Source organism: Physeter macrocephalus, chromosome 4, assembly GCF_002837175.3.
Source record: "Physeter macrocephalus isolate SW-GA chromosome 4, ASM283717v5, whole genome shotgun sequence".
Lineage (NCBI taxonomy): Eukaryota > Metazoa > Chordata > Mammalia > Artiodactyla > Physeteridae > Physeter > Physeter macrocephalus.
Window position 1 is genome coordinate 141,515,820 of NC_041217.1, and position 26,844 is coordinate 141,542,663.

Below are 26,844 nucleotides of genomic sequence, written 5' to 3' on the forward strand. Positions count from 1 at the left end.
GGCCCCGGATGTTAGCTTTTCCAGAGAAGAATCCTCCATTCCTCAATCTGGACAGAGAGCCCCTGGCTGCCTGAGTTCTGGGCCTGGGATAGGGGTGAGGGGCCAGGGGTCTAATCATGTCTGCTGCCTGCTTGCCTGATCCCCTCTTTTCAGCTCTAGGTTGTCCTCTGCCACAACTGGTTCCCCCAGGTCCCCAGGGAAAGCAAGTGCTGGGGTAGGGGGACGGCTTTCCCCAAGCCCCAAGCCAGGCCTGTTCAGTTTCTCTAGACCTGACTGACCCATCGATCTCCTGTCTGGGGTCAGTGGCCCAGCTTCTGAGCGGGGCAGCTCCAGGGCTTGGTGGTCCTGAGTCGTACGATAGTCCCTTCGCGAGCAGTCCTCACACCTCATCCCCACCCTCTGGGGGGATCCGGCTTGAGGTACGGCAGGGCCGGGTCTGCTCAGGAGTGGGGCCACTGCCTGAGGCAGCCCAGGCCCCCTCTTGCCCCATCACCGAACATCCAGGTTCCCCTCCCAGTGCTTTCAGAAGGCTCCCCGGCTCCCCTTCCCTCCTGGTCACTGCCCGTCCTGAAGTGGCTCCTCTCTGCCACTGCCCCCTCAACGCCTTCCTCCTGCCCTCAGCCCCCTCCTCGCTGAGGGGCTGCCTCACCTTCCCTCACCTCAGGAGGGCCCTCTACTAGGGGTCCCGCAACTCAGGTCCCTGAGAGGCAACGCCTGCCCTGACGGAAGCACCACAGAGAGAACAGGCTTCCTGTGAGGCCACCTTTCATCTCACACGTGAGGCACTGTAACCTCTCTTTTTCATGACTCCTGCCCCATTCCAGAAAAGGGTCTTTGCTTTCTTTTGAGTTGAAGCGCTTCCTCCCCAAACAGTGGATGTCATGAGCACACTCCCTGCCCCTTCTTGTGACAACCAAATAATGTTTCCAGAAATTGCCAGCTGTCAGGGGAGGGGTGGGCAGATTCAGTAAAAATACCTCCCCATCTCTGTTAAGAACCACTGGTCTAGATAAAATAATTCTTGCTTAAAAATGGTCTCCTCTCCCCATTCGCAGCCACTGAAGCTGTGAAGGATGCTGGGGGGTCAATGTTATCCACTGCTCCCCATGGCACGCATGGTGTCTCGTTTCACTGTCACCCACACTTTGCCCTTGGGGAGTAACTGGGCTCTCCAAGCCTCCCCCCCCGACCCCCCAGCTTCTGCTTTCCCTTTTTCACTTCTTTCTTTTTTTGTCCCCAAACTAACACCAGAACCTGCATGTTATACTACTTTGTTTTTTGTTTGTTGTGTTTGTTTGTTTTACAGCAGGTTCTTATTAGTTATCTGTTTTATACAGATTGGTGTATATATGTCACCATATATACACCATTTGCTTTCCCTTTTTCACTTCTTTGAGTAGCTTCTAGTTTATTTTACTTCACGCTGTGTGTGTCCCTGAGCACTGTCTCTGGAACATGGTAGCTACACTACTCATTTGATGAAAAAAATGGTCATGGTTATTAAGCAGCAGGACCATCCAGCATGCATATCTGGATGTAGCATGCACATCCAGCCCCACTCAGCTCCACAACCCACACTTTGCCTCCTGGGCCATCTTGGATCTCAAGCAGGTGGAGTTTCCCTGGCACAAGGCCTCACACCTGCCGCCTCTTCCAGGAGGGAGGGAAGGAGGTAGAACAGGTGTGTGGGGCCGAGGGAGGGTGGTGTGCCCCTGCACTGTCCGGGATTCCTCTGAGGGAGGAAGCAAAGTCCCCTGCTGAGAGGAAGGGGCCAGGCTGGTGCTGGGCTGGGGAGGTGACAGGGACTGGGCAGAAGTTTATGAGTGGCATGATGGGCCGAGGTTGGGGGCCCCCGCTCAGAGCGTGCCTGTCTGCGTGGCTGGCGGCTTCCTCCTGCCTTGCTTAGTGGCAGCGCTGCGGAGAAAGGAGGCAGTCGCACGGCTCCTCACCAGGGCGGTGGGAGTTGGCAGGCCAGCAGTGAGGGTTTTGACAAGAGAGTGGCTGGTATGAGGAAGCTCAGCTGGGGGGTCAGGGAGAGAGGACAGGCTGGAGGTGGGGGGATGGTGCAGTGGGAGTGATGAGAGAGAGCGCACAGGCGGAAGGCGGGGAGTCTGTGGCCGGGAGGGTGGGTGGTATCGTGCAGGACTGCAGAAGCAGAGCTGGTCTGTGGGCTGATGGGGAGGTCAAGGTGTGACCCATGGGATGGGGTAGTTGGGCGCCTGGGGCCGGTTCACTCAGCAGCACCTCAGGAGTGCCCTCGTGTGGCCGGCGGCGGGCCGGGTGCTGGGGCTGCAGTACCGAGTGGGGCGTGGGCCGTTCTCAGGGTTCCTCACGGCACCAGTGAAACAAGTAATAATGGCTTTAGGACCAGCCACATACCTTCCGGGGTGCACTGCAACGTGAAAATGTGGAATTCTTGGTTCAAAAATTATTAAGGGGGCTTCCCTGGTGGCGCAGTGGTTGAGAGTCCGCCTGCCAATGCAGGGGACACGGGTTCGTGCCCCGGTCTGGGAAGATCCCACATGCCGCGGAGCGGCTGGGCCCGTGAGCCATGGCCGCTGAGCCTGCGCGTCCAGAGCCTGTGCTCCGCAGTGGGAGAGGCCACAGCAGTGAGAGGCCCGTGTACCGAAAAAAAAAAAAAAATTATTAAGCGTTTCAAGATGGTGACAGCAGAGCATTAAACCAAGCATGGAGCCCTGTGTGACTGCACATATCTCACACCCGTGAAGCCAGCCCTGGAAGTCTTCCTGGAGGAAGTGACATTTAAGTTGAGAGAGGTTGGATGAGAAGGAGTCAGCCAGATGGAGAGGGCATTTCCAGGCAAAGGAACAGCCGGTGCCAAGGCCTGGCAGTGAACAAGGGTCTAGTGTATTTGAGGAAGACAGATAGTCAGCCTGGCTGGGGTGGGGAGAGCTGGGGCAGGTCCCAGAAGGGAGAGGGCAGGGTGATGGAAGATGGACTGGGGATATGAGTCCCCCAGAAGGTGGTTGGGCTGGAGAGGAGGACAGTGAGGTGGGACTGAGAGGCGTGGGGGGATTTCATGAGGGTGAAGGAAAGTGGCTTGGAGGCAGGGGGTCTGTCTCTGAGACAGGCTGCAGGGGGGCATCCTCGCCCAGAGAGGTCCTCGGGAAGTAAGGCCTTAGGCTGCGACTGCAGGGGGTTCCCCAGGAAAGAGCAGTGGGGTTTGGGTCAGAGTCAGTCATCCTGATGGTGAGGACAGGATGGCTGAGGAGTAGCTGACAAGGGCCTGAGCCCTGGCTACTGGCAGAGGAGGGAAGGGCTGGAGGCCGCTGGGCTTAACAGACCTCCAGGTGGCCAAGGAGTCCCCGGTCCCAACACCCTGCTCTTCCGATGGCTCTTCCAGTGCCCTCCCCATCTTGACAGCTGGTCTAGGCCTGGCAGGTGAGACCCCATTGGGCATCATGTCCTAGAGGTGGGTCTAGCTCAGAGGTGAGGGGCTCGTTGCTTCTAGGGGTCTAGTCGCCATATGTACAACAAGGACTTTGTGGAGTGCAGACTAAACTTGGGGTGCCTGAGGTCTGGGGCGTTGTTATACCTCTGTGCCCTGAATCCCAGTCCAGACCAGAGTTGGGGTCTTCCACTTCATGGGCTGTGGGGGGACTAGGATTCCCAGCTGCAGGTGCCTGTCGGGGCCTTGGGCCTCAGACTAGAAATTCCACTTCGCCTGCCAGCTGCCCAGACGGGGCTCTCCCTCCTACTGGGCTGGGCAGGTGGGGCTGAGTCCCGGGCCTGGGACCTGGGGGTGAGGAGGGTGAGAGTTGGAGAGGCCTGGGGGAAGGGAATTATCTGGGAGGTGGGTCTGTGTGCTGCCCGGGAAACCCTCCCTCAGGGAGAAAGTTTTTATGTAGGGCAATGACCTTTGACCCTGGCAGGACACAGAGGGACTCAGACTCACATTCATTGAGCATCGGTGTTATGGCCCTGACCTGGGCACCCTACTTAAGCCACCCAAAGTCCTGGGAGAGAAGGGTTATTGTATCCATTTTACAGAGGAAAAGCCTGAGGCTCAGAGAGGCTACAAGACTTACGAGGATCACACAGCTGGTGACTGGCGAGGCCAGGATTCCAACGTGTGTCTGAGAGACTCTGAAGCCTGAGTTCTATCCCCACTGCAGACTGTGGCCTCCTTTCCACAAGCCACTGCCCTCAGATAAGTAGTTCTAGCAGAGACCTGGGAGGTGTCCGACAGCTGCCGGGACTGGTCTCCTTCATGAATCTTTGACTTCCAAGGATAATATCACCTGAGAATCCCCCAGAAGTAAAAAAGCAACTTAATTTACAGAGGTGTTTTATGAATGAGGAACGGGTGAAGGCTTACGATAGACTAGATGGTCTATAAACCTTAGTCATCTCTCTCTCACCTGAAGTTCCCAGCGTAAGCCTGGGACTGAGGAGTTTGGAAAATAATTAATAAGGGGGTGTAGGGAAGGGAGCAAAAAATCGCTGCAGCATCTACTGTGTGCCAGGCAAGGGTAATCCCCAGCCAGACCCACATGGACTCGGGTGGGCCAGCATTATTGTCCCCATTTTGCAGAAGCATAAATCAAGGCCCAGATACACTGTGACTTCCCCATGTACAGAGGGGGACTGGCATTGGTCCCATCCTTCCTTGCCTGTTGCTCTCTGCATGTGTTAGACTAAATGCCACCCCTCTCCCTGCCAACACCCTTTAGATACGAGGTCTGGGGCTGTGGCGGAGCTGGGAGACAGGACGGGGAGGCTTCCTGAGACCGGCTCGCTCAGCCCTGTCACGTTGGTGCTGAGTCAGAGATAAATCTCACACAAGCTCTGTCCTTGAGGTGCCCACAGTCTGGGAGAGAGCTGAGCCTCAGCTGATATAAGTTCAGTGTGACCTGTGCCTCAGTTATAGACACATGCTCCCTTTGGGAGGGAGCCCTGGATTCCCAGTGGCCTTTGAGGCATTTGAGGGCCTTGACAGATGGGTCAGGGGATGCGGGGGTAGGGGATGGGCATTTCAGGCTGAGGGAACAGCAAGGACAAAGGCCTGCAGGAGGGAAAATGTGGGCTTTTCCCGAGGGGAGTGTGTGTGGTTCAGTGTGGTATAGTCTTGAATGTGACCAGGTGGTGGGTCAGAAGCAGAAGTGATGAGAGGGCTGGGCTGGAGAGGTGGGCAGGGCCTGTGATGTGTGGCGCCTCGGGCCCCCAGCATTGTCTCATGGGATGTGGAATTCACGGGAGGGCTCAACCAGAGAGCAACAGGATGAGATGATGGGGTGGGGAGAGGCAGGAGGTGGCGAGGTCAGTGAGGTCCCGGGAACAAGGATGGGCAAGCCCGAGGTGGGGCTTGAGGAGAGAAGAGACCCCACAGACAGGACCTGCGGTAGGTGGGGCAGCAGGTGAGAGGCAGGCCCTGGCGCAGGGGAGTACCGCCTCAGGCCAACACACTGCTGAGCTCTTTCGGAGTCCTCACGGCAGCCTTGTCGCTGCTGTCCATATGGAATGGGTGAGAAACCGAGGCTCAGATTTGGAGAGTCACTTAGAGCCACTCAGCAGGAAGAAGAGGAGCTGGGTTCCGAGGCCTTCTGAGCAGCAATGGAAGGGTCAGCCCTTGGCGAGTCCATTCCCCTCTCTGGACCTGTGTTTCCTCCCATGTGGCATGGGGGAGGGGACGGTGGGTGATGACACAGGGTCAGCTACCTTGGAGTTCTAGGAGTTTATGCTCTCTTGTCCCTTCTCTCTGGCAGAACCAAGGAGAGCATGTACCACTCACTGACGTATGCCACCATCCTGGAGATGCAGGCCATGATGACCTTTGACCCCCAGGACATCCTACTTGCCGGCAACATGTTGAAGGAGGCCCAGTCGCTCTGTCAGAGGTCGCGGCCGGGAGTGTGGACAGGGATGAGGGGTTGTGAGGACCATCCTTCTGTCACCTTGGCCTATCTCAGTGCCTAACATGCCACTATTAGTCCTACTCCTTTTGCCTAAAAAAAGGTGTCCCCAAGTGCTAAAAGCCGTCCCTGTTAGCACTGCCTCAGGAGCTGTGTTGTCTGAGCCAGTCACGGAGGGCTTCCAGGGGCCAGGCTGGATTGGGAGGAGACAAATCCTGGCTCTGTCACGTAATAACTCGCTGACCTTGGGCAAGCCCCTTTCTGGTCTGAACTTTCCTCATCTGTGAAATGGGTGTGATGACAGGGTTGTTGTGGGGACTGAATGAAGACATCGGTTATGGGACCTGGTGCATAGTTTGTGTTCAGCACACGTTAACTGCCTGAACGCGTGAATGAATAGACCCTCAGGGTTCGTGCACAGGTGGAGTCGTCATTCACTGGGACACACTCCTGCCTGCCCTAGGCCAGGCCCTGTGCTGGGCACTGGCCAGCCAGGGAATCATCAGACCCCGGCCCCTCTGACGCCTGAACTGCCTGATTGGGGAGACAGGCACAGACAATAACATCCCAGCACGATGCAGGGAGGCTCATGGGGTCGTGGGGGTCCAGCTGGAGGAGCAGGAAAGGCATCCTGGAGGAGGTGATGCCAGAGCTGGGTCCTGTAGGGTGACTAGGAACTGGCCAGGGTAGAGCGGGCAGGGGAGGGGGCTCCATGCAGAGGCAACAGCAGGGGCAAGGGTGTGAGAAGGCCTGGACTGGGGGGAGTTGCCAGGAGTTTAGTGTGTGGAGTCCTACGGGAGGGTCAGAAGATGCTGTTGGAGACGCCCGGGCCCTTCGCTCACCCTCCCTGAATGACCTGAGACCCCGTTTTCCTCTTCAGGCACCGGAGGAAGTCTTCTGTAACAGATTCCTTCAGCAGCCTGTTGCACCGCCCCACTATGGACCAGTTCACAGAAGGTGTGGCATCTGGGATGTCCTCTCAACTCTGCTGATGCCAGGCAGCCCGGTTCGAGGCCCAGGAAGGGGTGGGAAGGGGCAGCTGTCCTCCCAGTTGTCACCCAGGGGGCCGGGCCCTGCCCTAGACACTGGGACACAGATGGGTCAGACCTGGGGCCTTTTGAGGACTGGTCTCAGGTGGGGGGGTGGGGTGAGGGCGGGGGAGCAGGTGAGACTCACTTACCTGCCGGTATTACCTGCTGGAAATTGGGTAAGAAAATGCTGTCCCAAGGTCCGTGCACTTTGCTCTTCTGGCCAGTGTGGGCTTAGGACTGTGTGTGCAGTTAGGTTTACTGGTTTAATTATCTTAGTGATCTCACGTGCTCCTGAGGGGAATGTGGTCCTAGAGGCTGACACACTGAGATGAAACAGCTGGGGGCCGTGGAAGAGAAGGTCTGGGTCGCCAGAGCCATGTGGCATCTTCGTGCTGTGACCACATGTGGCAGTCCTGGAGACAGCAGCAGCCAATCATGAGCAATTTGGGGCCCTTTAGTGCAGGGGCGAATGGCCCTCCCCACCTCGAGAGCCCTTTGAAGGTTCCAGTGCGAAACAGTGCTTATGATGGTGCCACTCTCTCCTTCCTACCTTCCATGGCTCCCTGCTGCCCACAGGACCAAATCTGCAAGCCTCCACCAGTGTTTAAGACCCTTTACAGCCAGACTTCTGCCCCTCATCTTTCCCTGTCCCCTAAATCTCTCCCTGCTCCACCACATTTCAGCCTTCTGTGGCTCATCTGTCCCCCAGGCACCTGAGTTGTTTGGCTTTCCTGGGCCTCTGCCGAGAAAGCTCTTCCTGCCTCATCCTTCCATCCCATGTTCAACTCAAATGGCCCAACTCAGGTGTCTTCTTCTGGAAGTCTTTCCTGACTCCTCGGACTGTGTTAGTTCTCCTTCCTTACTCCCGCAGCCTGCAGCTTCCCTGGGTTTATCCATTCATCCCAGCACTGTAGGGGTGTTGGTGCACAGCACCTACAGTGACGCCCGGAGGACAAGAGAACAAGGCCCAGGGCCCTGTGCTGACGTTCTCGGGGGTGGGGTTGGGGGTGTGAGCTAATTCAGGGCAATGGTGCGTGCCACCAAGGAACCTGGTGATGGGGATTCGGGAGGTGGCAGGCAGGTGCTGACTCAGGCTCCTTTTGCCTTGTGGGAAATGGGATGAGGAGGATTTGGCCCAAGCCTCCTGCCAAGAGTCCCAGGAGGCTGCAGGGCTTTGGTTTTCTCCCTGCAGTGGAAATCCACGCTGAGGTCTGCTACGCAGAGTGCCTGCTGCAGAGAGCAGCCCTGACCTTCCTGCAGGTAGGAACCCTCTTCTTGTATAAGCAGCCTGGGGGTTTCAGTAGATGGATCACCACGTCTTAGCCTGAAGGGTCTAGAGCAGCCATGCCCAGCCCCCTTGGGGTTGAGGCGAGGACTGAGGCTCTGTCACCCCAACACTCCTGGCCCTGGGCAGGCTCAGTGGCAGAGGTGATGGGCCCTACCCCTCCACACGGAGCACACGCGTTCCCACCCACTACCAGGATGTGATTCCACCTCGTGACTGCTGCTTCCCTGATGTTTTTATGTCACGGGGGTGACAGAGCCTGCTTTACATTTGATTCATTCAGCAGACTAGTCTGAATGAATCAAACGTGATTCATTCAAGAACTTGACTTGTAGAACCTGCAACATACCAGGCTTTGTATGTACATTACAGGCATGTTGTTTTTACATACCTTATACACATTGCATGTTTGTTTTTACCTACATTTCTATGTATTATTTAATCAGCACCTCACAGGCCTATCATGGGGAGGATTAGTGGGGGAGGAACCACCTTCCCAGGGTCACATGGTTAGCAAATGGCAGAGCTGGGATTTGAACCAGGTCTGGCCAACTCAGAGCCCATGTGCCTCACCACAGTGGAAATTATGAGAACCATCACGTCATAATTTTACCAAAAAGCCTGGATTATAATTATAAAATATAATCGTCATGTAAATAGGTGTACTGGGGTGGAGAGGCACATATAAATTTTATTGTTGGGGTACTGTTTATTTTTATTAGTGATTTTTCTATCTTTTTGGACCTCAGATGATTAGAATTGGATTAATCTTAATTCTGCGTTAGGATCACTGTAATAATTGCACCATGAATGGCCTTTTATTTACGTTGTTTGTGTATTATTACACATAATAAATAATCGCCCATGAACCCCCCCACCCAACCGGAGAACAGAACCCTGCTGGCACATCTCCTTGCCCTCTGCCTCCCTTCCCCCAGGGGAAACCACTACCTAGAGTTTGTATTTATCATCCCCCGCCCTATTTTTTAAAAATGGTTTCCTCAGCTTCCTATTCATGTCTGAACAGCATATTGTTAGGTTTTAGTTGCCTTTGAGCTTCTTAAGGCCTCCAGCTGTGTGGGACTTGCTTTCTTCACCCAATCATACGTGGCTGTGTAATACTGCCTTCTATGAATATACCAGTTTGTTTATTCATTATCCTGCTGAAGGATATCTGGGTTGTTTCTGGTTCTTGGCTACTATGAACAGTGATTCTGTGAGCATTCTTGAAGGTGTTCGTCCATTTCTCTTGGGTGTATACCTGGGAGTGGAACTGTCAGGTGGACTGTAGGTATTGGTGCTTTTTTTTCTGGCTGCACTGTGTGGCATGCGGGAGCTTAGTTCCCGAACCAGGGTTCGAACCCATGCCCCCTCTAGTGGAAGCATGGAGTCATAATCACTGGACCGCCAGGGAAGTCCCCAGGTACTGGCGCTTTGAATTACAAATGTGATAAATACCTGCTTGTTGTAAAAAAAAAAAACAAAAAAAACACAAGTAATCCAAAAATGAACGTCTCTCTTCCTTCCCCACAGTTCCTCCACTGTTAACCGGTGGGAGCATCTCCTCCAGGCCTTTCTCCAAGCACATAGTATATGTACACATGAGCCTGGTAAAGGAGGTTGTGGTCGAGCCCTGGGCATTGTGGAGGTCTTGTTTGGCAAGCAAGACCCTCATCTCAAGTACCAGGGGTAGAGTGGGGAGGCCTCTGACCCCACCCACGCGGGGTCCCTCATAAAGCTGGGCCCAGGGAGGGCCAGGCAGTATCCAGAGCTTTGTATGATCCCTCTCAAGCCTGTGGCTACCCACCCAGTCCCGGCTCTTAGCATCTCTCCCCCCTGCAGGATGAGAACATGGTGAGCTTCATCAAGGGTGGCATCAAAGTTCGAAACAGCTACCAGACCTACAAGTGAGTGGGGCTGGCCTGGGGGGCCTGAGGCCACAGCATCTGCTGCCCTGTGCCCCTCAGGCTGCTTTGTGGGAGGTAGAGGGCACTGGCTGAAGGCAGGAAACCTAGAATGCTGTGTGACCTCAGATAGATTTCTGCACCCTCAGGACTTCAGTTTTCTGGAATATTATTCCCCTGGGTGTATCCGTTCATTTGGTCCCCCTGAGAGCTGACTCTGTGCCTGACCCTGAGCTAGGGGAAAACAAGGCACATATTCTGTACAAACAGCTCGGTCTGGTGGGGGTGGGAGAAAGACACAGGAACAGTCATTTTGAGAATAGCAGCAGGACTCCTACACACCCGTAAAGGCCCCATCCAAATGCCGCTTTCCCCATGAAGCCTTCCTTGAACCCTCCCGTACACAGGGATGATGCTTACATAATACACACCACCTCTCCAAACTGGGAGCTCCTCGAGAGCCAGATTATTTCCATGCCGTCTCAGCACTGGGCCACACGTAGGCCGTGTTTATGGAGCAAAGAATGAAGACTCAGTCCAGAGCACTTCTGCCCAATGTGGTCCCGCAATCCTTATCTACAATTCCAAGATCAGAAAAGCTCTGAAAATAATTAACCCTCCCCCCACTGCCCCAAGTTTGGCATTGAAACTCCTTTTCCATTAAAAGTTGACTTGAATTGACTTGAGACTATCATCTTTATTTTCCCCACCTTAATGTGACTATTCCCCTGCAGAGAGATTGTGAGTTTGATTTCCAGGTATTACTGGGGTATAGCACACCATGCAGTATATGGACACCACACTGCTTTGTGGGTCTTGCTGGAATTGTTCAGGGAAACCAGACTGTGTTCTGGCCCTTGTAGTCTCCCTACCAGCTGCCAGAGTGATGTTTTCAAAGCACAAACCTTGTCAGGTCAGTCAGTCCCTGCCAACTCCTGAGACCCCCTCTTGCTCTTAGAATAAAGTCCTGGGTCCTGCCGAGTCATTCCTGGGAGGTCCCCCTGTCCTCCTAGCCATAGCTCCTGTCCCAACGTGCCTCAGACATTTGGGCCTTCCCTCAGGTTTTCAAACATGCCAGATTTCTACCTCAGGGCCCTGGGACACACTGTCCTCTCTGCCAGGAACACTTTGTGCCAGGCTAACTCCTCATCCCTCAGTTTTCAGCTCAAATGTCAGCTCCTTGAGGAAACCTTCCCAGAACTCCAAACTAGGCCAGGCTCCAGGGTTCCTCATCCTCACAGTGACTCGATAGGGGTCTGTCTCTAAGAGTGGGAGAGTTTTGAGGACAACAGCTTGATGGCTTTGCTCCCTGCTGTCCTCCGGTGCTTGGCACAGAGAAACCAAGTCCGTGTTTGCTGAGCGGATGCCCTCAAGATGCTCGCGGCCTGGAAGGGAGGCAGGTACATCTTTAAAGCCCCTGTCCTGCCCCAGGCAGACTGGGATAGGGTCTCTGAGCTATTGGTGACCAGAAGAAAGAGGGTTGCAGTCCAACCAAGAGACTCCAGGAAGACTTCCTCAAGGAGGCGGTGTTGGAGTGAACCCAGTGGTTCCCAACTGGGGGCGGTTTTACCTCCCATGAGACGTTTGGCGATGTCTGGAGACATTTTGATTGTCAAACTGGGGGAGGTTGCTCCTGGCATCTAGTGGGTAGAGGCCAGGGTTGCTGCTGAACATCCTAGGATGCACAGGACGGCCTCCCGCCCCCACCTGATCAAAGAAATTATCCAGTTATCCAGCCTAAAATACTAGTAGTGCCGAGGTTGAGAAACTGTTCTAGACAGAATGCAGAGCATGAGCAAATGCCTAGACGTTGGACAAGGCGGGTGTGCTGGGCTGATACAGCTGAAATTCAAGAGCAAGTGGTGTGCCATTACGATGGGAGATGGGGCTAGAAATTCCTCGAATATCAGCTCTCCGGATTGCCAGACGGTTACAGATCCACCACCAGGGAGTTCTGAGATCAGCTAGGAGTATAGGGGCAACTTGGGCCCAGCTGGAAGAGGACCCAGCCCCCCAAATGTGGCTGAAACAGGCTTTGCATCCCTCCGCAGGGAGCTAGACAGCCTCGTGCAGTCCTCACAGTACTGCAAGGGAGAGAACCACAGGCACTTTGAAGGAGGAGTGAAGCTCGGAGTGGGAGCCTTCAACCTGGTGAGTGGGCATGCCCTCTCCACATCCACAGCGTCTGGGTTCAAGATTAATCTCCCCTGCACATCCCTACCCTACACATGGTCTCTGCCGAGCTACTATCCCGGGCCCCAGTGATGAAGCAGACACATGGCCAGCCTGGGGGCTCACAGCTGGGGTGGAGATGGGGGCTGGCCGTGGCTCCAGAGTCCCTTCTGTGCGTTTCTTCCCAAGGCAAGTTGAAAGCTTGAAATCCACTATAGTGGCAGTATTTACAGCACCAGAAACTGACAAACACAATACATCAGGGCCTTTTCCTCCCTGGAGGGCTGGTGGTTAAACATTGACCAGTGGCAGGGAAGGAGACTGGCCTGGAAACAGCTGATGACCCACAGGGAACAGAGAGCCAGGACTCCTTCCTGGGGGAGCCCGGGAAGGTTTCATGGAGGAGAGAGTATTTGAGCTGGATCTGGAAGGATCTATTAGTGGGGGCAGTTTTCCAGGCAGGAAGGGCGTTCTAGGCAGAGAGAACAGTGTGAGCTGAGGCAGGGAGGCTCAGAAGAGTTGTGCTGGCTCCTGGGGGGAGGAGCTGCTCTCTTGACGATTCAGACTTCTGGCCCTGGGTGGCCAGGGACTTACCAAAAGTGTGAGTGTGAGTGTGGCAGGGGTGGCTCTCTCCCCTCTAGGCAAAGCCTGTTCTGATGGGGGTCCCTGCCCCTCTCTGGGTTCCAGATTCCCCATATGTAAAATGGGAGCAGTGATCCTGGCCCAAGTGCTGGGAAATACAAGCTGCCAAGTGCATCAGATACTTCAGCAGGTTATAGCTGGACTGTCTGTGGTTCAAGAACTGGCTCCACCTCTGATGAGCTGTGGTGCCTCGGACATATCCTGTCACTTATCTGTGCCTCTGTTTCTCCGTCTGTTGAAAGGGGTTAGTAATCCCTTCTTTGCAGGACTGTTCTGAGGATCAAATGCAATGACAGAGCCCCTGGTACAAAGTAGGGATTCAGTGTAATAACAATAGCTAACTGCTAGGTGCAGGCCCTATTATGTGCTTCGCATATATTAAATTGATCCATCTGGTAGGGGCTATTATTATTTCCATTTTACAGATGAGGAAACTGAGGCAGAGAGAGGAAATGTAACTGTCCTGGCTGGGAGTGGTGAGACTAGGATTTAGATGCAGTCTGCTCCTATATGTCACTCTGTAGTGCCTCTCTATCTGGGGAAGTTGGCGTTTGGAAACCTAGGGCCTCCTCATGGGCATTCCAGAGACAGGGCCTGCACCTCTGGGATTACCCCTCAGGACTCTGGAGCCTTGGAGATTGGGAGGGTCAGTCCCCACCCCTTCACGTGTCCACCTGCCTCTTCCTGCAGACGCTGTCCATGCTTCCTACCAGGATCCTGCGGCTGCTAGAGTTTGTGGGGTTTTCAGGAAACAAGGTAACCACCTTCCTTCTGGGGATCCCAACCTGCTCAGCCCCAGGGCTGGAGCTCAGCTGGACAGGGTGAGGCTGAGGGGCTGCGGGGCCTGAGTGCCAGTCCTTGCTCAGCCCCACTCAGTGTGTGGCCCTGGACAAGGCTCAGACCTCTCTGGACCTCAGTCTCCTCTCCTGCAAATGGGGCCGTTGATCCCTGCCAGGCCCTTCCCAGGGTAGAGAGGCTCTAGGGTAAGGGTGGGTGTGAAGAGCAGCTCCTGGGGTCCTTCAGGGGCCTGGGGCCATATTCTCTTTGCCTGGCAGGTGTCAGGAACCTGGTCCTTCTCCCCTCAGAAGACCTTGAGTAAGTCCCTTCCCTTGGGACCATTTTCTGGTCTGGGAGATGCCCAAGGGAAGCCCTACTGTGCATTGGGCCTTGAGGTGGAAACCAGAGGACTCAAGCACCCAGAGGCTTTACTGAGGGCAGGAACCTGAGTGCGAGGTAGCAGATCAGGGAGGGCTCCCTGGTGGAGGAGGCCTGATGTGGTACAAGAAGCATTAACCTGGAAGTCAGGAGCCCTGGATCAGTCCAGCCTCATCCTCTTCTCCCTGTGAGTCTGAGCAAGGCCCGCCCTCCTCTGGGCCTCTTTTTTTTTGTAAAACAAGGGGCTTTTTTTTTTTTTAACATCAGGTCAATGTTTCTCCAACTTGGACTTTCTCCGGCCCTATCTGATTTTTGCCATGTCCACACACCTCTATATTATTACTTATGTATCATTTTTCTCAAATGTGATTCATATTTTTTACTTAAATTTATTTAAAGGAAACATTACTACACAGAAAACCCGTATTATGTGGCACGATAAGAACATAATCATAACAATTAATACTATAAGAACTGAGCAATCTTACGAAAGCTCTGTCTGTGCCCTGAGCCTGTGGTTAGGATTATCTGCCTCCTTGTCATTCCTACTCCCCCACCAGACTTGGGGCTGCTCAGGGCCTTGGTGCCCACCATGGGGACTGAGCAAGTGAATAAAGGGGGGAATGGGGAAGGGGCTATTGAGGAGGTAGGGGACACCCACGCCTTTGCCCTGACTGTGGCAGCGGTGTCCCCTGCCCTCAGGAAGATGGCTGAGGCACTGAGAGGGGCAGCCCCTTGTTCGAGGTTGCACAGCCTGGGAGCAGCTGACCCGGCCTCCAGGGCTCCAGACTCGGAGTCCAGCACTCTCTGGTCCCTCACACCTGTCCAGTGACCTCCCAGGCCCCTCTCCCCTGCCGACCCCAGGTCCCGTGGTGGACCCTGGGGAGCTCAGGCCTTGCTGGCCTCAGCCAGTCCCCGTCTTTCCTCCAGGACTACGGGCTGCTGCAGCTGGAGGAGGGGGCATCAGGGCACAGCTTCCGCGCCGTGCTCTGTGTCATGCTGCTGCTGTGCTACCACACCTTCCTCACCTTTGTGCTTGGTAGGAGCGTGCTCGGGGCGAGGGCTGGGGCCTCTGGGCTTTGGTTGGCTCTAAGGGCAGGGGGTGAGAGGGCAAGGGGCTGCAGACCCTGCTCGGGGCCCCCAGGACTGGGGATGGGGCACTGAAACCAGAAACAGCAGAGCCGAGTCAACTGTCCTGGGGCCTGGCCTGCTGACCACTCGCTTCCTCACAGTGTGACTGGGTTCCAGCCCCAGTTTTCTCATCTGTGAAATGGGGGTGGGTCATGCCCACCTCAGAGAGGGTGTGAGGATGCTGTAGGCTGTACTGTCTAATTCAGTCCTCACATCACCCTGGAGATAGAAGAGTTATCATCCCCATTTCACAGAGGGGAAACGGAGACCCTGAGAAGCCCCTGGTAGGTTGCTGGGAGGAGGATCACCAGGGAGGATGGTGACGTGTCCTATTGTCCCCCCACCTCCTTCAGGCACTGGGAACGTCAACATCGCGGAGGCAGAGAAGCTCTTGAGACCCTACCTGAAGCGATACCCTAAGGTGAGCCCTACCTCCTGGCAGATACTCCCAGCCCACGTGTGCCTTGTGGACCCACACGGACCCACATGCGTGTTGTTGCAGGGCTCCATCTTCCTGTTCTTTGCGGGGCGGATTGAAGCCATTAAAGGCAATGTTGACGCGGTGAGTAGTGGGGGTCGGAGCCAGTGCTGGAGGGCCCTTGGGTCTCCCAGGCCAGTAGGAAAACAGATACACACAGACGAACTCGGGGACAGGGCAGGCTGGGAGGAGGGCCCCAAGAGAGGACTTAGGAGAGAGCGGGGGCAGGAGAGGCACTTCCGACTGAGACAGTCTGGGAAGACGAGGGAGGAGTTGGCATTTGTGGTGAGTAGGATTTGAACGGGAGTTGGAGGGCTATGGTATCCTTGAGTAAGGCAGAGAGGTGGGAAGACCCGCTGTCCAGGGCAGGGCGACAGGCTGGAACCTGGTGCCAGGGGGTGAAGCGGGCACCTTGAGAGTCTGGCTAAGGAGTCTGGGCTCTGTAGGTGGGAGGGAGCCGTCGAAGGGGTGAGAGAGGGGAGGGTCACGGTCCGGGCAGAATCCCCAGCATTAAGCCAAGGCCCAGGATGGACTCCGTGACCTTGAGTTCTGGCGTCTCCCGCTGGTCCTGGCTGTGGTTCCTCAGGCAGCAGGACAGATGCCCCAGGTCCAGGTCACTTCGTGGGAACTTCTGGAACCTTTGGAGATTGCTCTGAGGCATAGACGTTATTATATCACTTTAAGACTAGCACTTTCCACTACCTGTTATCCCTCCATTATAGTTCTGTCCCACCCTTTCATTTTGTGCTGCAAGACCAGAGTCCCCAGGAGGGGCAGTAACTGGGCCCAAGGTAGTGTAAGACTTAGGTGGTAGAACCAGGACTGGAGGCCACAACTCCTGTCTCCCCGATTCTGCCCCTCGCCCCCTCCCCAAGCCTGGCACAGGGCTGGGCCACTGTGCATGGCAGGAGGCTGGGGCTGCTGTGGAGCTGGGTGGGGACAGAGGGTGCAGAGAGCGGGGCGGGGGCAGGCCAGGGGACGCCCACCGAGGCTGACCGGCAGGTGCCCACAGGCCATCCGGCGGTTCGAGGAGTGCTGTGAGGCCCAGCAGCACTGGAAGCAGTTCCACCACATGTGCTACTGGGAGCTGATGTGGTGCTTCACCTACAAGAGCCAGTGGAAGATGGCCTACTTCTACGCAGACCTGCTCAGCAAGGAGAACTCCTGGTCCAAGGTGGGCTGACACCATGTGCTGGGGGCACGGGGGGACCAGGCCAACCCAGACTGCCCATGAGTCCCCAGAGCAAGGGCCAAACCCCTAACTGAACGCAGATGTCTCAGCTGGAATTTAACCAAAACCACAAATTCTACTAGGCCTCAGGGTTGGAAGAAACTAAAGACCATGAGGAACAGATGACCTTTAGAACTACAGTGTGTTGAGATTTTTAGTCACAAGGGACAGAAGTGTGTTGTGATTCACATGGTCTATATAAGTGTCGCCCAACAGAACTTTCCATCACCGTGGAAATGCTCTATTTCTTTTTAAAAAATTAATTTTTTAATTTAGTTTTGGCTGTGTTGGGTCTTTGTTGCTATGTGCGGTCTTTCTCTAGCTGCGGCGAGTGGGGGCTACTCTTCATTGCGGTGTGCGGGCTTCTCATTGCAGTGGCTTCTCTTGTTGTGGAGCATGGGCTCTAGGTGCACGGGCTTCAGTAGTTGTGGCATGTGGGCTCAGTAGTTGCGGCACGCAGGCTCAGTAGTTGTGGCGCACGGGCTTAGTTGCTCTGCGGAATGTGGGATCTTCCCGGACCAGGGCTCGAACCCGTGTCCCATGCATTGGCAGGCTGATTCTTAACCACTGCGCCACCAGGCAAGTCCCGGAAATGCTCTATTTCTGCACTGTCCAGTGTTGTAGCCCCTAGCCATACGTGCACACCAAGCACTCGAAATGTGCCTACTGCAATTGGGAAACTGGATGTCTTCAATGTTATTCCATTTTAACTAATTTAAATGTAAAAAGTCACATGGAGCTAGTGGACATAGTACCTGACTATGAGGGTGTAAACACAAAAGGCTCATTGGTTCATATAACTGAAAATTCTAGGCACATCTGACTTCAGGTAGGGCTGAATTGAGGAATTCAAATTATGTGGGCTGGGCTTGTTTTTTCCACCTGGGACTGTGCTCTCCTCTATGACATCTTTGTCGTACAGGCAGGTTCTCTCCATGTGCCAGCAGGGTGGCTATGGGCTGCCTGCCCCTAACTCACATCTTCCCTTTGGTTTCAACCAGAGTCCCTGGATAGAGCCTCATTGGTCTGGCATAGATCACAAGTCAATGCCTGGAAACAGGGGCAGGAGGACCCCTCATGGATTGGGAGTAGGAGATGGGTGGTTCCCCAGAACAAAAATGAGGTGATGCCCCAGAATAAGTGTGGATGGGGGTGGGCATTAAAGAGATGCCATGTAGGCAAAGCGAAGCAAAACAGATGCTCAGCACAGCATCTTATAGCTTATAACATCATGGTAAGTGATGAAATAAGTATCAGGCGTTATCATCATAGTAACGATAGCACAGACTTCCGAACCAAGGGTCTTAGAGTCATCTAGATCATCACAGAGCATCTGGTAGTGTCAAATCCATAGCACTTGTGTCTCAATGACCTTAAATCCCTATTTCTCATCTCTCCCCTACCTCTGCATGAAAGTCCCTTTTCAGTCCCCCTGCCTGGGGCCCAAGCTGAAAGGGAGCTCTCTGGGTGTGGGCAGGTGCGGCCGGCAGGAGGAGTGGGCTTTCACGGAGCTCTGTGTGCCCAGGCGTTATCTCCGTCAGGCCCAGGAGGGACGCTGAGGCTTAGAGAGGGGGTGTGACTTTCCTGGGCCACACAGCTGCTGTGAGGATCGGAGGGAGGACGGGGCCTCCAGGTGTCAGGGAGTCTGGCTTCCTGAGTTGGCTCAGTCTCCAGCTCTGTGACTTTGGGGAGGTCAGCCCCTCTTTCTATGCAACGCTTTCCTCAGAAGGGTTTCCTGTGAAAGTAGGGGTTGTGGCACCCCGAGTTCTGGGGCTTCATTCATCCCTAATCTCCAGCACTTGGCCACCAGAGTCCACCAACTTCCAGCTCTAGGAAGTTGGCCTGTGGCCACTGCCATATGTGCCGGTCCCCCGCTCAGCACTCTGTGCCTATACTAGGCCAAGTCGTCCCTTTGGGCCCGTCATGTTTCCCGCAGCGCTCGCAGCTTGGGTGACCAGAAACCAGATGGTGACAACTGTGTGCTCAGTGCTGTAGCGGGGGAATCTGAGGGGAGCTCAGAGGCATCCCTGGGCAGCCCAGCCAAGGGGACAAGGAAGGCTTCTGGAAAAGGAGATGTCTGAACTGAACCTTGAAGGAGGAGGAATTAGGGTGGCAGAGGGGAGGAAGTGGAAGTTCTCTCCTCAAACCGAGAGAACTGCAGGGCCGTAGGGTTTGTGGGTGGGAGTGCAGAGGGACTGTGGAGGGACCGTCCCCCTCTAAGCCACTCGCTGTAAGCTTCTTGAGGACAAGGACTGTCTGATGTCACAGAGCCTGGTAGAATAATCCAGCAAAATAAATATGTGGACTCAATAGGCAAACAGATAACTCTGGGAGACAGGAGTCCCATCAGGGAAGGTGGCTGCAGTGTTCCATCAGTGTGGCCCCATAACATCCCCTGGTAACTTGGATGTCCATGGGTCTCACAACTCTAGGTCACTGCGTCCATCCTAATTCCTGTGGACTCAGTGAGGGTGCGCTGTCCCAGGGGAGTAGGAGAAGGCTCTTAGAGGAAGCCAGCAGACGAGCCTGGCAGAGAAAGGACAGTGGCATCCCACGCAGAGGGACAGCACAGGCAAAGGCCTGAGGTGAGTTCAAGGAGTGATGGGGAAGAGTGACCAGAAGAGGAGGAGCCAGAAAAGCAGGTCACAAGGGCCCTGAGTGGCTGTTAGGGCTTCAGTCTGACAGTTGGGGGAGCCCATGCTTGTGGCTTAGATTTGTGCTTTTAAGAAATCCTTCCTGCAGTCGCTGGGCACGCTCACACGCCAGGTCCTGTTCTAGGGCAGGACAGACACAAATGAACTAAGCAAAGATCCCCTCAAGGCTCATGTTCTAGTGGGAAGAGAGAGAGACAAGAAACACACAAATAGATGATGTACGGTGTAAGATAACGTCAGGTTCCGGGAAGTGCGATGAAGAAAAATCGGGTAAGGTACGGGTGCAGGGTGTGATGAACTGTGTGGTCAGGGGAGTCCTATCTGAGAAGACATCAGAATGGAGTGAAGGAGCAAGCCTTGTGGGCATCTCCATGAAGAACAGTCCAGGCAGAGGGCATTGGTAGATATTAGGGCAAGAGGGGGAGGAAGCTGAAGCCGTGAGTTGATGTGTTCTGGAAGCAGCCCGGAGGCCAATGTGGCTAGAGTGATACGAATGAGGGGGCAACAGTGGAGGGGAACTGGAGAGGAAGCGGGAGGACTGCACAGGGTCTCGCAGGCCATGACAGGGCATTTGGATGTTCTCCTGAGTGCGATGGGATACCGTGAGACGATGTCTAGGAGGGACTGATGTGATCTGCTTCTAAAAGGTCAGAGTGGCAGGTGGTGTGGAAAATGGCTTGCTGGGGCAGGAGGGGGAGCAGGAGATGGGTTAGGAAACCACGTGGACTAGGACGGTAGAAAGACATCCCTGGTGGCCCGGAGCTGGGAGATGCTTTGGAGGCTGGTGCAATAATGGAGGTGAGGGCTAGGGCAAGGCCAGTGGGATTTCGGAGCGGTGTAGGAGGTAAAATCATGAGGGCTTGGTGGCTCACTACCAGGGCCGGGGAGAGGGAGAAGGCACAGATGACACTGGGAGGTTAAAGATGGGATGGGGAACAGATTTCACAGAGGGGAGCTTCTTCTCAGCACACCCCACAAAGACCAGCTTTTCCTCATGTTGTGAAGGGCAAGAGTAGCCCTGGGCTTCAGCATGGGTGGGGCTCCCAGGTGGAGGTTGCTTCCCACCTTCTCCTAAGATTAGACTCCAGGGTGTCCTGCTCCCTTTCCTCCTCCACCCGCTACACTTGTTTGCTGGGTAGCTGCCCCAGGTGGCAGGAGCTGTGGTTCAAGACTTGGCCACTGGAGGGCAGCACAGAGCCAGACTCCCCTGACACACGACTTCAGGCAAAGGGGAGCAGCTTTCCGGGATGGATCTTTGGCGGGGGGCGGGGGGGTTGTGACAGCTGTCAGTGGTGGCTGTGGATCCAGTGGGCAGACCCTTGAAGCCACACAAACCTGGGGTCACTCCCAGCTCTGCTCCTAGCAGCTCTGCTGTCCCAGGAAGTAGAGTTGGGTTACGGATTCCTTTCTGGCATTGTCTTTGGGATCAAGTTAGGTGATGTATGTAGAGTGCCTGGCACACGGCAAGGCAGTTTCACCAAGGAGCCCTGAGCTGAGCCCTGACCCAGGGCCCTGTTTATTCTTCTGGCCTCACACCTCTTCTTGTACACATCCCATGCTTTATGCTAGTGATTTGTATCCTATATACACACATCTCTGCCCTCCCTGGCTTTGATCAGGCTGTTCCCCTTGCCTGGAAGGTGCTTTTTCTGTCTCTGTGAATCTTCCCATTGGCCTTCAAGGGCCCAGTCTGAAGTGGCTGCTTCCCTGAAGCCCGTGCTGCCCCGTCTTTGTGTCTCCATCCTATCCTCAGCGCCACCCCATGCATCCTCTAGTTGCTTGAGTCAGCCCTGCTGCTTCGGAGTGGAGAGGGCAGCTGCTTAGACATGGCCCATCGTGGATTTAACTCCTAGCTCAATTCCTCAAGCTGCTTCGGCTTCCTCGCCCAGTTTCTCCCCTGGGGCTTGGGGATAATATAATGTCAGCTACTATGCTGGGCCATAGTGAGGTTCCAGTAGGGTACTGGTGCCAGTTCAGGACTGCGATTGGCGGGCGGGTTGCTCACACCTGACTGTTGCTCTCACACAGGCCACCTACATCTACATGAAGGCCGCCTACCTCAGCATGTTCGGGAAGGAGGACTACAAGCCGTTCGGGGATGACGAAGTGGAGTTGTTCAGGTGGGTCCGACCGTTGCAGCCCATCGTAGGCCCTGCCCACAGCCAGCCTGAGCTGAGGGAGGTGGCGGGGTTGTCGTCTCCCCGACACTCCTCCACAGTCACCCCACGTGCCTGTCCTTCCCTCCCATCGCCTCCTACTGCCGCTGGTGAGAGCCCTTTGAATCCATTCAGAGGTTTTCTTTCACAAAAGTGGTTTTGTCAACGTTCTTTCCACTGAACCTCTTTCACCTGGAGTGTAGGACAGATGTGGACACTGAGGTCCAGAGAGGTTCCTTCTGCTGAGTTAACCTGATCCACTCAGAAAAGCAGAGTTGGAATCACATAAACAGGATAAAATCTAGCCTCTGCCATTTGTTAGCTGTGTCACCTTGGACAATTTCAGGATCTGTAAAAAGGGAATAACAACCTCTGCCTTTGCAGTGTTGTTTTGCGAATCAAATGGAGAATAGATTTAAAGAGCCTGGGGTAGGGCCTGGAGCCAATAAATGGCGGCTCTTTTTATTCTTATCTGCACTACTGTGTTTGCCTTCTGCAAAGGGCCTAGAGCAGGGCTCAGCCATGGCAGGCTGAGGATGGAGCCTAGGGCTTTCCTCCAGTCATGGTGAGGGTGGGCCCCAACATGCAACATGCTAGGTAACCCTAGCTTCCTGGGCTGTCACAGTCACAGGGTGTTTATCATTTACTGAGTAACTTTGTGTCTCCATCTTATGTAACTCTTCCAGAAGATCTGTGAGGGTAAGAATCTGTGGGGGAGTAAGAGTAATTTTTTCTCCATCCTTCTAGGTTCTTGGCTGAGACCCTCATAATATTAACAGGAGAAAAGCAAACAGAAGTTTAATAACTCCTATATACATGGGAGAGACTCAGGAAAACTGAGTTAACTCTCTGAAATGGCCCGAGCCATTTACCTTAAGTGCCATCTCCAGCTAAAGGACAAAAGAAGATCTGGGGGGATAGGGAGCCAGTTGTGGGAAGTTTTCAGGTAAAAGAGGGTATGTGGTTGTTACGCAGATTTAAGTCTCTGCCTTCTCCACTGATAAGTTTCTAGAGATTTAGTTATCCTCCTCTTCCTGGTACAGAGAGAGATAACCTTACAAATGGAGATTTCCCTTATAAATGTAAATGTCTCATACAAAAAGGTAACTTCTACTAGGTTTTCAGAGCTTTTTGTGTGTCTGCTGTTTCTTAAAAATAATCAGCCTAAAATAATCTTTATGCCAAAGAAGCATATTTGGGGGTAACAACTTCTCCCTTTCATATCATTGTCTCCATTTTAGGGATGAGAAAGCAGGCCCAGAGAGGTTCCACAGTGAATAAGCAGGGGAGGTGTTTGGTGGGGGACCTCACAACTAGGTCCAGCTGTTTGCTGGGCCTGGACAGCTCAGGTCTGAAGGTCACAGCCATACCCCCATGACTGTGGCAGAGATCAAGGGTAAGGCGGAGCTGGGTGGGTGAGGCCCCAGATGTGGAGGCTTGCCCAGCTGCATACCACATTTTACCGTGCCCTTGGGAACAGCTGAGGAGGCCACAACTCACGTGGCCAAAGTTAATGAAGGGTTTGTGCTGTGTGGTCTTGGGCAGGTCCTTCCCTTTATGAGTTTTAATCTCCTCTGTGAAAGGAGGGTCAGACTTCCACTGGGCCCTTAGGAAATGGGGGCTGGGAGTAGAGAGGGACAACTACAAGGCAGAGCAGGCCTGGGGGGTTTGTGTACATTCTCACCTCTGCCTTCTGCTGTGGAGGAGCCCCTTGCCTAGCCCTAGGAAGTGCTCGGGTCTTGGGGCAGGGCCTGTGAAATAAGGCCATAGCCACAGGCTATGTATGAGTCCAACACTCTCATCATATAGATGGGGAAACTGAGGCCCAGAGAGGGGCCAAGCAGAGGCCGGGCAGGCTGGGGACTTTGTCCTTTCTAGCATTTTCTCGCCCTCTCCCTGTCCTCCTCATCTCTTCCACAGAGCTGTGCCGGGCCTGAAACTCAAGATTGCTGGGAAATCTCTACCCACAGAGAAGTTTGCCATCCGGAAGTCCAGACGCTACCTCTCTCCGAAACCTATCTCATTGCCCATCCCTGCTCTGGTGGGTAGGAGGGTCTTGACTGGCCCTGAACTCCAGTTTGGGATTGTGGGGATGAGCTGAGAGCCAGGGATATAGCCACTGGCCCCGGGGGATGTGGATGAGGGAAGAAGACCTCGTGCCTCAGGGGCCTGGAGAGGATTTCACAATTCACCTGGTACTGGGTGGGGGACACAGATGAGATGGAGCCTGCCTCAACCTCTGAGAAAGCACTGGTCTACTAGGGATGGGGGTGGGGAGACAGGTGAGCCGGCTGCAGGCACCTCAAGGCAGAAAGAGCAGCCCCCCCAGAAAGCCCCACACCCCTGTTCCCAGGCAGAGGCATCCCTCGGCTGTTTGTGTTTCCACCCTGTTTCTGTCTTGTCACACAATTAGAATTGTTGTTTACACCGACCCGCCCTCACTGGACCAAGATTTTCTGAGGCTGGGACCATGTTATATTACAGTCAACTCTGAAATAACAGCAGTTGCTGGCATTGTTATTGGGCACTTGCTGTGTTCAAGGCTCCTTATACCCATTGCCTATGGCCTCATTTGATCCTCACAACAAACCCTCTTAGTACGTGCTGGTGGCATCTCCATTTTACAGAAGGGGATAATAAGGCCTAATAGATAAGTAGGAAGATAAAATATCTAGTAAGTAGATAAGATATAAGTAGAAAAATGAAATAACTTGTCCAAGTCCCATAGCTAGTGAGTTAGCCAGAATTTGAACCCAGGTAGTCTGGTTCCAGAGCCCATATTCTGAACCACGGTTTTGATGCTAATTCCATGCCTGATTTGAGCAGGCATCAGAGAAGTTTCTAGTTTGTTAAGAGTCCTTGCTATTCAAATAATAAGGCAGCCAGAAAGGTAGAAAGGGTGCTGCTTCAGAGACCTGGCTCTGCTATTCACTAATTGTGTGACCCTATGTAGGGTCCCCTTTCCCTTAATGTAAATAATAATATATTCCTTGCCCATTTCATAGGGCAGTTATGAGAATCAGCTGATAAAACATGTTAAACACTTTAGAAATCAAAAAGTTCAATATTTATGTAGAATTTATTTAGAGCTCGTATCCTGAATATCTTTAAATAAAATTTGAGCTATTTTACAGTTTAAAATATACAATAAAGCTATTATCAAATGGGGGCGTATGTTGTAAGGAAGGGCAGGGGAAGCAACTATACCAGAAATTTAGGGGAGAATTTCCAAAACTATAATCTGCAAAATGCTATTTGTGCATAAAATGATTTCTGTGATTAAATACATTTGGGAAAGACTGGCATAAACAAATTTTATATACTGTAGACCTTCTTGGAGCCTTTATATGCTAATCTGCATGGTAGGTCTCCAAGGAGAAGCTTGAAGATGCAGTTTTTCCCTAACTTATTTGGCCACAGAACAAACTTTTAATGGAACACTTGCTAACTTGAGACAATATAACAACTTGATAAAACCTTGTCTAAACTTAAAATCCCTCCCTGGAACATAACAAAAGCCATAACAAAAGTCTTTCTAGAACTTTATGTATACAAATCACTTTCACATCCATTGCCTGGTTTGATAGTTTAGGAAAGGCTAATCTAAGCTAACAGAATTACTAGAATGAAAATTTAATTTAGTATTCTGAACTTCCTGGCAGTTAAGGCAAAAAAAGGCATCAGATATGTTTCATAGATGGATACTCAAGCTCAGTGCCTTGGCGAAATAGGAGAGAAGGTAACATGGTCTTAAGCTCCTGAAGTGCTTAAGTAAATTATGGTTCCTCCAATATAGGAGGCCCTATTAGCTGGAGCAAGGAGGAGGACTCCCTGGAGAGTGTGGGGCATGACCTGGTCCTCAAAGAATAGGAAGAGTGTGGACACAGAGAGATTGGGAGAGAGCAGAGTAGTGCCCCAGGAAGCCATGAGCAGAAAAGTAACTGAAAACTATCGGCAGCTATGAACAGAAGAGTGAGAATATGGTTCCATCTTAAATTCTCACGGGGGTAAGGAGAGATCTCAATAGTAAGTAAGAGATAAGACTCCCCATAACTCCCTCAAGTCCACAGCTTCAAAGGCTGGGCTGAGACTTCTAGAGTTAGAAGGGCCTTTAGTGATCCTCTGATCTGAGCTACCCATTTTACAGATGGGGAAACTTGAGGCCCCACTGGGGAGGAAACCTGGGACTGACTTGCTCCCCTGCCCCCAGGAAATGATGTACATTTGGAATGGCTACGCTGTGATTGGGAAGCAGCCGGAACTCACAGACGGGATACTTGAGATTATCACCAAGGCTGAAGAGTTGCTGGAAAAGGGCCCAGGTGACTACCCCCAGGCCCTTGAACCTGCCAGGCTGGGTCAGACCACAGGTCTTTACAGTTGAAGATTCCCTCTACCAAAAATGTCCTTCCTCACTTCTCTACCCTGGTAATTGTCCTTTGCCTTTCCAGACTGAGCTTCAGTGGCAGCTCCTCCAAGAAGCTGTCCCTTGTCCCCCAGGTAGGGTCAGGGCCTCTTCTGGGCTCCCACAACCCCTGGGCTTCCTTCAATCAGTCCTGGTATCACTGTATTGTCATCATCTCAGTATCTGTCTTTCCTCCCCAGATGTGAGCTCCCTGAGGATGGGGACCATGTGTGAGCCGCCTCTGTCTCCCCAGGGCCCAGCACAGAGTAGGGGCTCCATGAGTAACTGCTGAAAAAATGAACAAACCTGTCGTCTTCCCTCACTCCCCTATTCTCAGAGAATGAGTACTCAGTGGATGATGAGTGCTTGGTGAAGCTGCTGAAAGGTCTGTGTCTGAAATATCTGGGCCGTGTCCAGGAGGCCGAGGAGAATTTCAGGAGCATCTCTGCCAAGTAAGTGCCTCTGTGGCTGCTCCCGCTCCAGATGGCCTACTGCTGGGCCCGCGGCTCCAGGGCAGCATTTTCTGGGTTTCTCTTTCCTCATGCACACATGCACAGTGCCTGACTCTGGACTACCCCTACTCACTCCACATGTACTAGTGTCTATCCTGTGCCAGGACCCTTGCTGGGCACAGATCATTCCCACATTGCCCTCTAGGGCCACCAGATTGCCCAACTACAGGAGCCCATCTGCAATGAGTTTCGTCTGAATGGTGCCCCCCTGGAGT

At 53.5% G+C, this 26,844-nt stretch overlaps 1 protein-coding gene across 6 annotated transcripts in view; it reads left to right on the forward strand.

The window, feature by feature from the left end:
* Positions 1-26,844, forward strand: part of TTC39A (tetratricopeptide repeat domain 39A) — a 53,367-nt gene that overhangs the window by 23,763 nt on the left and 2,760 nt on the right. For 5 of the 6 annotated variants that reach the window (XM_007113811.3, XM_055084633.1, XM_024119989.3 and 2 more), the window contains 14 exons: positions 5,727-5,858; positions 6,754-6,830; positions 8,097-8,164; positions 10,032-10,096; positions 12,145-12,244; positions 13,598-13,663; positions 14,993-15,101; positions 15,547-15,614; positions 15,696-15,755; positions 16,684-16,845; positions 21,585-21,676; positions 23,633-23,753; positions 25,923-26,034; positions 26,455-26,569. In XM_007113811.3, coding sequence (XP_007113873.1) covers positions 5,727-5,858; positions 6,754-6,830; positions 8,097-8,164; positions 10,032-10,096; positions 12,145-12,244; positions 13,598-13,663; positions 14,993-15,101; positions 15,547-15,614; positions 15,696-15,755; positions 16,684-16,845; positions 21,585-21,676; positions 23,633-23,753; positions 25,923-26,034; positions 26,455-26,569 — 1,347 coding nt within the window. The other variant, XM_007113812.2, reaches the window with a different exon arrangement.